Source organism: Chenopodium album, chromosome 25 (genome assembly GCF_948465745.1).
Source record: "Chenopodium album chromosome 25, dcCheAlbu1.1, whole genome shotgun sequence".
NCBI classification, from domain to species: Eukaryota; Viridiplantae; Streptophyta; class Magnoliopsida; order Caryophyllales; family Amaranthaceae; genus Chenopodium; species Chenopodium album.
This window is the reverse complement of record NC_137858.1, coordinates 9,993,573-10,004,018: the sequence shown is the minus strand read 5'-3', so window position 1 is coordinate 10,004,018 and position 10,446 is coordinate 9,993,573. Positions and strand designations below refer to the sequence as shown.

The 10,446-nt window shown below is 32.6% G+C and overlaps 2 protein-coding genes across 2 annotated transcripts; both read right to left on the bottom strand.

Moving 5' to 3' along the window:
• Nucleotides 1-407: 407 nt before the first annotated feature.
• On the bottom strand, nucleotides 408-2,785 carry LOC145613311 (small ribosomal subunit protein eS6). The gene is made up of 6 exons (XM_081668395.1): nucleotides 2,694-2,785; nucleotides 2,491-2,555; nucleotides 1,523-1,580; nucleotides 1,332-1,440; nucleotides 959-1,231; nucleotides 408-866 (listed from the first exon to the last, which is right to left on the bottom strand). The coding sequence occupies exons 1-6, from the start codon at nucleotides 2,697-2,699 to the stop codon at nucleotides 625-627; spliced, it is 753 nt and encodes a 250-aa protein (XP_081524521.1). The 5' UTR covers nucleotides 2,700-2,785; the 3' UTR covers nucleotides 408-624.
• A 1,863-nt stretch (nucleotides 2,786-4,648) lies between these two features.
• LOC145615495 (serine/threonine-protein kinase SAPK2-like) lies at nucleotides 4,649-8,664 on the bottom strand. The gene is made up of 9 exons (XM_081670573.1): nucleotides 8,346-8,664; nucleotides 8,113-8,187; nucleotides 6,934-7,035; nucleotides 6,561-6,614; nucleotides 6,373-6,465; nucleotides 6,042-6,134; nucleotides 5,829-5,933; nucleotides 5,617-5,715; nucleotides 4,649-5,129 (listed from the first exon to the last, which is right to left on the bottom strand). The coding sequence occupies exons 1-9, from the start codon at nucleotides 8,463-8,465 to the stop codon at nucleotides 4,860-4,862; spliced, it is 1,011 nt and encodes a 336-aa protein (XP_081526699.1). The 5' UTR covers nucleotides 8,466-8,664; the 3' UTR covers nucleotides 4,649-4,859.
• Nucleotides 8,665-10,446: the final 1,782 nt, after the last annotated feature.

Genomic DNA, 10,446 nt, shown 5'->3' with positions numbered 1-10,446 from the left:
GAGTTCTAATCTTATAAATAGAATTGCTAAGTTCACACTAGTTTTTGAACTCATATCAGGAAAATTTTCTATTGGAAAACCAGTTGTATTGTACAGGACTACAGGTGAAAGTGAAACTATTTTTCTCATATCAACAGCTATGAATTGCAATAAAGTATTGAACTCACTCGTCAAACTTCCCAAAATGCACTAAGGCAATGACAGTTCAATATAACTCAAATTCAGTAAATTAATAAAAATTTAGGTGATAAGAGGTATTGCACAAGAGCCTGAGTAGCATAATTCCAATTTCCATATCCCAACCCACATATAAAGGCAAGGTAGAACCTCTAGCACACATTAAAGTCAAGAAAAAAGTCTCAGCAAACTTTGTTGATAAGATGATTAATACAGAAATGCAGGTAATATATTTCTAAGAAAACATATAATAATAACCCAAAGTATTTGAGCAACTTTGAAAAAAACAAGCATCCACAAGAATGTTACTCTCCTGATTCAAAAAGATGAAACTAGATATTACGCAGGTCTCTAACTCAAAATTTTGACAAACATATTAAATTATCTCATGACATTACTACTTCAAGACAACATTCAATGATTCAATCAAAACGAGAAAGCATCAAACTATGCAGCCTCAGATGGTCGCTTGGTAACGGCAGAGAGCTTAGACCTCCTCTTCGCCAAACTTTCACTTCTCCTCTCCCTCTGCTCCTTCAACCTGGAAGCAAGGAGCTTTTGGTACTCAGCAGCATCAGACTTGGACTTGGCGATCCTCTTCTTCTTCAAAGCAATTCTTCGACGCTTCCTTTGGAGGGTCAATGGAGTAACAAGACGCTGAATCTTAGGAGCCTTGCTAACCTTCTTGCCTGTCCATCCAATTAGGAAGATATTAGACAACAATAGAGTACAAGAAACCAGATTACATCATACATCTTTAAAAAGGATCTTAAAGCTATACCTTTTGCGTTAGTGAATTCCCTGCGGTATGTGTTGACATACTTGCGGACATCATCCTCCTTGGAGAGGTTGAAGAGCTTTCGGATCTTGGATGCCCTCTTGGGACCCCTCATCCTTGGTTTTTCAGTGTCGGTAAGACCGGGGAGATCATTCTCACCCTTCTTAACAATAACCAAGTTCAACACAGACAAGTCCTGGCTCACAATGCACCCACGGACAGACTTTCGGCGACGTTCTCCGTTACGTCTTCCGTAACCACGGAAACAAGGGGTTCCTGCACATAAAGAGAAATAAAAACCACCAAGTTTAAAATTACTTGCATAATTGTGCACAACTCAACAAATTAGCAAGAAAAGCATGAACCCATAACATACCTCTCTGGAGCAATAGGCGAACTCTTCCAGAAGTCAACACACCCTGCTTCATGGGGAAACCTTGCTTGTCACATCCTCCCTTGATCTTGAACACGTAACCTTTGAACTCCTGCAAATAAGAATGGCAACAAAAATTAGTCTTCCAGCAACATTCGAAACTTTAAAAATGCATCAAGCAAAAGCATACATACCTCTCCGAGAGCATCTCCACTGACTTCTTGAGAAATCCTCTTGTCATAGAAGACACGGCTGTTTAGAAGAAAAGGTACATCAGCTTAATCCAGTAAATCAAGTGAACCAAAGCTAACTACCTCACTTACGGATATCATCAACAAAACCCATCAACACAAGAATTCAAAGAAAATTTCCAAATGATTAACGAACAAGACGAGTAAATCAATACAACATATAGTACAGTGAAATGCAAACTTGTATGACATATACGAGAACCTGAGTGCACTCAGCCATCTATAGTAAAGGCAGTTGTGCAAGCATTGGTTAGCTCAAATAGGTATCGGCACCGCAAAGGGCTGGAAGCACCATCTGCTCAATGAGCAAAGCGCCCCAGCAACGCTAACGATTGCCTTATACTACTAACAAGCGCGACTAACATGGCGAAACAATTAAACACATTCACCCAGATCATCAATTCATCTATTCATTATGATTAATGAAACATCTACATTCTCCTTAAACAAGTCACAACCTAGATTCCTAAACACACCCTTCTAGCTCAACCACTCAATCATCAGAACCTCAAACAAAAAGGAATACCCTCATTTCGGTTTAATCAGTGATTAAGCACAATCACTCAAACAATTGATATAATCCAATTATAAATATAGAAAAACATATATTTAAAAAAATCCTATTTTAATGGAGTAATTCACATCTTAAACAATATCGTCAATCAATCAACCCAATACTCCACAACATTTATTAATAATCAAGTCTAATAACATACGATTACACTACATACAAACCTATATACACTAATCTTTTTTCATATTTAAGAGCAAAAAAAATGAGCAGATTCAAATCCATGTAAATAAAAATTCAAAAACAAGTGAAAAACAAGGAATAACACCATACACTATATTTCTCATAAACCCTAATAAAAATTATCAAAATTTAATACTCATTGATAGAAAAAACTCACAGTTTCTGGTCATCATCGATCTCGACCTTCTTCTGGCACCCTGTAGTAGGGTCAGCAATATTGAACTGCAAACACCCAACAAAAGCAACCAAAATCAAAACCCAGAAACAGATACATTGAGTAAAAAAAAACCCAGAAATTGTTGAATTCAAAGAATCAAATCAAAACCCAGAAATTATTGTAAAGGAGGAAGATGAACAAACCTTCATGGTTGGAGAGCAAGAGCGGCTGAAGGGAAATGGGAGATTGAGAGAGGAAGTGATATATAGAATAGAGGGTTCTAGGGTTTTAAGTTAAGATCTCTATATATTTGAAAGGTTTGACCCGTTTTAATGTGGGAGCATTTTTAGATCCGAATAGGTTAGGGCATTTCTGGCCGTCAGATATAATCGTTTCTTTTAAATGGGTTTCTTTTTTCAAATGGGCTTTGACACTGTTATTTTACTTCGTTGTATCTTACTATTGTCGTATGGCGATTTATGGCCCTGTTTCACTGTTAGGTAATTAGCTGTTAGCTATTAGCTGATTGTGTAAACTGGTTTGACTCGTAGGTTGTAAATAGGTGATTGTGTAAAAGTGTTTAATAAATAGTGTAGTTGTTTAAGAACTTGTTCTCTTCATCTAAAACAAGGAGATCTGGTCTGATTTGGTTTAATAATTTGACTAAACTTTAATCGCATTTTAATACTAATCTACAAAGAAAAACATCATCAAAATGAATCTTATTTGATTCGTCTCATTATGAAATTTTCAAATATATAATTTTTATTATTTTTTGTAATACGCAATTAACGATATTACGCAATAAATAAATGATAATTAAAAGTTTTGATCTAGTGTGATCTGAATGTTTTTGATCTGATCTTAAATTATTAAGAAATAAGTAATAAGTACCTAAAATGAGTTGAAAAGAATTATTAGAAGTTTTAATATTCAAAAAGATAATTGAATAAGCTAATTTCAAAAAACTCTTATAAAGAACTTTTTCTAAAGTCCAAAAAGCTCTTTTAATAATCTATTTACCAAACATCCAATTAGCTTTTCAAAATGGTCAAACCTCTAATAGTGCTTAATAAGCTAAAAGCTTTCCAAAAAACTCTTTACCAAACAAGGCCTATATGTAGCGCTTAGGTTTTTTTTTTTTTTTTTTTTTTTTTTTTTTTTTTTTTTTTTAAAAGTATTTATTTATTATTTATAATTTTTTTTTGTAATTTGGTAATTAGTACTCCGTATTAACTTAAAATGCATGACAAAATCACACACAAATCAGAATCTTTCTATCTCGATTTTATATGGAAATTATATGTGGAGTAGTACTCTCTTAGGGCTAAATATAAGTATTTAATTAATATCTTTTTTAATTTGATATTAATTTGAAATGCATGACATAATCACGCACAAATCAATATAATTAACGTTATGTTTTTCATTTTTTTTCAAAATTTAGCTCCTTATATAAAGCCCCAATTATGTATAGCATGTTCCTTTTTTACTATAGTAAAATTATTAAAATGGTTTAGCTTGTTCTTAAAAAATTAATAGTATTTTGAAATGTATTGTGTGAATGATTCAAAATAAAGCCTTGTTCACTTCACCTTATTTTTGCTGAACTAAAATTAATTTGACTAAATTATTTTCATAGAATATTATTTTTTAAAGGTGAAGTGAACAGAGCCTAAGTTTACAAAATAATGGAGTAACATTTGAATATTATGTATTGATGAAAAAGCTATGATTAAAATTAGTATGCGAATAAAGCAAAAGTCAAATGATGTATTTGCTATTTAGGGAATTATGAAATATTTACGTAGTATATATAATAGAGGTGTTCAAAACCCGGTCCGGACCAAAGAAATTGGTATGGTCTTTGGGTCGAGAAAAAAAATCGATCTTTGATCCAAAACCCCTAAAAATATGGTTTTAGAGCGGATCGATTTTTTTGTTTGTTTAAAATTATGAATAAAACCTTTGTAATGTTTAATTTTTACAGTCAGTATGCTACAAATTTTTTTTATATTATGATTGATTTCATCACCAATATGCTGGTTCATGAGTGTGGTTAGATCAATGGGTTGGCCTCTTGTTCCACCATTAATCTGCATCACCAATAGGAAATCAAAAATAAAAATAATAGTTAAAATGAAATGAGTCATCCAAGTATGTGACAACTGAACATATTGATGATTAAAATTATGGCTTAATTTGGTTCCATTGGTATGGAAATTACACATAGTGAACGCGACAAACATATATTGCCTCATTCGGTCATTTTCTTTGCACGACCCTCATGCTCGCTTACTCATGAGGGCGAAAGAGTTTATGATTTACATATGATACATTTTTGTAACACTGTAAATAATTTATCATAATCATACAAATTCACCACTGCTTTCCATGTAATCAAGATCTACATCTGCATCCAAGTCATCGAAATCCATGCTACCACAATCAAGTAGTCCGCTTGTAATATTAGGTGGCTGAAGAGGTTGTCGTGCCTCCTGAATTACAGACAGTATCTCTTCGACGCTCTGAGGTGGTTGATTAATATCATTGCTTTGCCAACTTCCACCTTCTCCGAGTTCCACAGGTAAGTTTTTCAAGAACCAAGGATGGTTTTTTATTTCTGGAATTGTTATTCTCTGTTCAAAGACCCAACACATCAACTCAATTAGTTACGTTTTTTAATGTAACCCTTAACTGTATAGTCAAATTTCACTAAGAATTGAAAGATAGAGAGCGAATAAACAAAATAAATTTAAGGATTAATAATAATAATGAAGATGAAGTATCAAACAATGAGACAATGGTCTTAACAGTATCACCGTGAAGGCGTGAAATGATCAAGGAATGAAGCTGGAGCTAATCATCCACCAACTTATCACTGTAAAGGATATGGAACCTATGTTCCACCTCAAACATAGCTCATAACTCATAATCTTCTTCTTTCTAAGTGATACTTTGTATGTCGTATGATTATATTTTATATTTAGGAAAAAGTAAACATGTGGCTTGGTCCAGGGGCTTTAGAAGTGGATTTCCAAAAGTTCCAAATTAGACATTCCACAGCAGCTCACAACTTCAGACTATACAGTCATACAGAAAGTAAAAGATCAAAACATAAATTACCTTCTCGGGGTTGGCCACAAATATCCGAGATAGAAGGTGCCTGCACTCTGGGGATATCGGAACATTATCTGGGACCAAGTATTGTGCATGAAGTATCCGCTGCCAAATTATAGTCATATTAGGTCATAGGTCCAATTATCAGCAAAGAAAAGAATGACAATGTTAATAATAAGTTGGATTCATCTGCACACTATTATTGATGCCAAACTTACAACAAGAGCTTTCTTGAAGTTTTTTGGGTCAGTTGGATCTTCAAAGGGATAAGCTCCGACCAGCATGACATATAAGGTGACACCACAAGACCACACATCTGCAATCTACAATCCAAAAAAAAAATAATGTAAATCTCTCAGGCTCAGGCTCAGGCTCAGGCTCAGCTAAACAAAACACAATTATACCAGTATATGCTTTAAACTTCAAATTACCTTCCCATCATACTCTCTTTTGGATAACACTTCTGGTGCAATATAGGCTGGCGTTCCAACTGCAGATTTTGGTTGGGAGTGCAGCACTGAAGACTGCAAAGACAAGGCCAGTGTAGCAGAAAAAAAATTAGATATGCAAGGTAGGTTAGCAAGTAATTTGAAGAAAATCCTGCACTATACGTCCATCAAGTTAGCTTCTTTCTAGTCATGTAGCATCCAGGTTGTGTCCTCTGTGACTAATAATCAGAATGCTCACCCATCCCTTAACAAGCTATTTGATACAGATTAGCAAATTTAAGAGGGAAGTTGAATAATAATCCGTAACATTTACCTTGGAGTAACCAAAATCGCATATCTTGACTCGTGGTGCAGCACTTCCATCTAAGAGTGTGTTTTCTAGCTTAAGATCTCTATGACATACTTCCTGCACAAATAAATCTCCTTTAGGATAATGACTGTAATGTTTATAAGCAGAGAAATGAAAAGTAAGAAGCAAGTAAAAGGAAGATCACAATATACCATCGAATGACAGTAACTGACTCCGGATATTAGTTGCTGAAAGAAAAACCTTGCCTGATACATACAATAAAAAAAGAGGAGAGAAGTGATTAGTTATGATATAACTTATTCACCCCTTCCCCCTATTTGGTGAGGTGATCATATTGAGACAAAAGGGAAAATAAAAGGCCTGCTTATGTAAGGAAATATACAATGATTATTACAACAGCATAAATCAGAAATAAGAAAAAAGCAAAAGAAAGCGAATATGAGGGGACATTCCAATTACTCATATAGTCATCCAACTAGTATCAAGTCATACTTTGTTGTTTCTAATGAATGGATAACAATAATTCTTTTCTGAAAAATTCTACCATAAAAGAAAGTTCAGTACCTCATCCTCCCTAAATTTACCGGCTTTACATATCCGTTCAAAGAGTTCTCCACCTGAAGCATATTCCATAACTATTGCAAGATGTGTCGGAGTAAGCAAAACCTGCAAGAGAAGTTTAGATCACATTGATCGTAATTTTCTATACAATACTAATTTTAGAAAATGCAACCAAAATCCCTCTCTTAACATATTCTTAAGTAATATAAAAATTTGTTGATTCTGTTTTCACTAGAAAATTTCATTCCTCTAAGAGTGAGCCTGCAATTGCCTTATGTAGTAATCTCGTCACTTCCAACTTTTTAATCACTCGATTATTCCTTTCCTTCATCAAAATATTTGTATGCCAATCATGTTGTCCACATCAGTTCTTTACCAATGAACTCTTAAGTTCCAAGTCTAATGGTGCAATTACCCTGCAACTGATTGGCCGAAAATTGATTCTAGAGATCAAGGAATAGATTCAGACAAGGTGCTGACACCATTTCCTCACAACACGAACCATAGTCAAGGAAGGACTGACAAATTGAATGGCTGTAATCGTAGTGCATTATTTGCTAGTATATACTATTACTAATAAAAATAAAAAAAAAATAAAAAAAAAAAAGAAAAAAAAAAGCCAATGTTTGTTATTGACTAATAACTATTGTCTTTGTCATCCTCCACCTTACTTAAGTTCGTGGTTTGTCCACTAATGTTTCCTAAGTTGCTTGTACGATCCAAATTATATACTCATTTATTCTCGACATAGTTTGTACTGGTATTTGGTAGTTGTTGATCAACCTTTTCCTTTCACTTACAATTATTAAAGCCTATGATTTACAAATAGCTTGGTATGAAAAAGCTAGAATAAAACACTAGCATTCCATCACATCAAGTTATACTATAACACGAGAAATGCTTGGCCAATCCCCGCCTCCCCGGGATTGGCCTCAATCTCTCGTCGATGTTTTTATTCCAAAACTACCCTTATTAAATCGAAATTAAAAATTAAAAAAACCCGAAAACATACCAAAAATTATCAAATTACTGCCACAACCTTAGTCCAAGAACACAAACACAACCATTGATTAATTAATTGATTAACAACTAACTACCAAAACAGCAAGCTTTTATATCCCAATTAATTCCAGCATGATAAATTCACAATTAAAAATAATGGTAAGAAATGAGTAAAATTACCTCTTTGAATCTAATAATATTGGGATGCTTTAAAGAGCTGTGATTCATTATTTCCCTTTGTACATGCTCATCAATCTACAACAAAAACACCACAAAAACATTCAAAAAATCTATACAAAAAATTTACCATCAACCCAGATCAAATCACCCACTAAATTTACTTTTAAACATCAAAACAGTTAATTTTAGCTACTTCAATAAAAAATAATATTAAAAAAAAAAAAAAACCTGACCTTATGACCTCTTTCAATGAACTTAACAGCAAGAAATTCATTAGTCCACTTATCTTTAACAAGCTTAGCAACACCAAAATTTCCAGACCCAATATCTTTTACTATTTCATACCTCTCCATTTTTTTCCCAATCAAATCAAAATAAAATCAACTTTTTTTTTATTTAATAAAATTATTTTTTTGGGTTGAAGAAGTTCTTGAGATTGGTAGTAGCGTGGGGAGGTTTTAAGTAAGATATATTCTGGGTTTATGAGCACATGAAGAGAGGGAAAACGACAAAGAGTAAACAAACTAGAGAGAGAAACTTAAAATTGTTAAATGAGGAAATGATTTGGAGAGAGAAGGAAGTGGAAACGTGGCAAAATTAAAGGGGAGTATAAAATAGAAACAAAATTAATTGAGAAAGAATTTAATTTTCTTTCCAACTTTTTTACAATCAATTTTATTTCCATTTTTTTATAATCAATTTTCTTTCTATTTAGGGTGTGTTCTATTCACCTGATTATCATTAATCTGAACTTATTAAAATTTATTTTAGTTGTAATTTGTATTTGAGTAACCCTTATCAAAACTTATTAAACCTGATCTGAACTTATCTAAACTCATAACATCTGAAATAAGTGAAAATAAGGTAAACATAACAAATCGTTAATACATCCTCCATTATTATATGCATCATTTTTAGAATTGCAGACTTCTAGATAATATTTTTTTTTTTAAAAAAAAAAAAAAAGAATTCATATAGCAAGAGATTATTAGAGAAAATTTAATAATTATAAAAAAAAAATGTGTGTTTTGTTGTGTGGCCAGCTAACACACGAGTATTAGCTACACATGAAAGTTTGTGAAAAAAGAAATTGATACGTCTAAGGGCCTGTTCACATTTACTACTCTCAGTTCAATTCAGCTCCTAATTTCCTTCTCTTATAAAATGTTCAGTTCAGCTTCAATCAGTTCAGTTCAGATCGGCTCATGTGAACAGGCCCTAAATTAAAACATCCATTTGTAAAAAGTGATACATTTAATATAAAAAACAGTGAAAATATTTGGAAGTTTGATATTGAAGGATTAGATTTAGCCGTAGGAAAGACAAGTATGAAAGTGATGCATTATTAAGAGCACAATTTACAATGACAATTGAAGATAAGAGAGAAAGAGAAAAAGGAAATTGGGAGATTCTTTTTTGCTTTGAGAGGAAAAGGAAGTTTGCTTCTTTTGGGCCCTTGTTCTCGCTAAGATACAAAGGTAGCCCATCACGTTTTCCCCTTGTTTTCTATTTTTTGGGTTAGGGGAGGAGGATGATGATGTGATCAATGTCTTCATGGACAATGATATTAGGTGTACTATGATTTTCTAGGAGAGCTTTTGATTTCTGAGCGTATGGGGTCGTTTGAAATCTTTGAATCCTAACCGATTGGTGCGTATGGACGGTGTGATTTCATGATAGATGATCGTTTATTTAAAAGAAATGACTTTGTGTATAACTTACCTAATATAAGGTGTTTTGGCCGGATTTGATTGGTTTAAGGTTTGATCTTATATTTATAACTAGGTTGGAATCCATGCGATGCACGTTTATATAAAACCAATTTGTAATTTATAAATGTTAAAAAAAATGGCTATTATATATGAATATAAATAAGTATTACATACAAAACCATATTTGTAATTTTTAAATTTTTATTTTCATCAAAATTATCATATAGTATCATACTTGTTTAATGACGTCTAATACATAGTTTAATATAAGAGGTCATTTATTAGTTAGCTATTTAAAATTGTTTCAATTTCCTACGGTAAATTTATAGGTTATAGTTAAAATGTAGAAGCTTCTAATATATTAAAATTTAAAAATATTAAATATGATAGCTACACACACACACACAAAAGAAAAAAAAGGATGACATCGTAATTGCATTTAGGCAGAAATTTTTTTAGTAAGAGAGCGACACGTGGGTAGTGATAATATATCAGCATACTCGGTTTTAGTATTAGTTAATAGATAGATTTCTTATATCTCAATTTGATTGAACTTTGTGTGTTCTATTCACTTAATTTCATTTATCGAACTTATTTATTATGAATTTATCTTAACTTATTA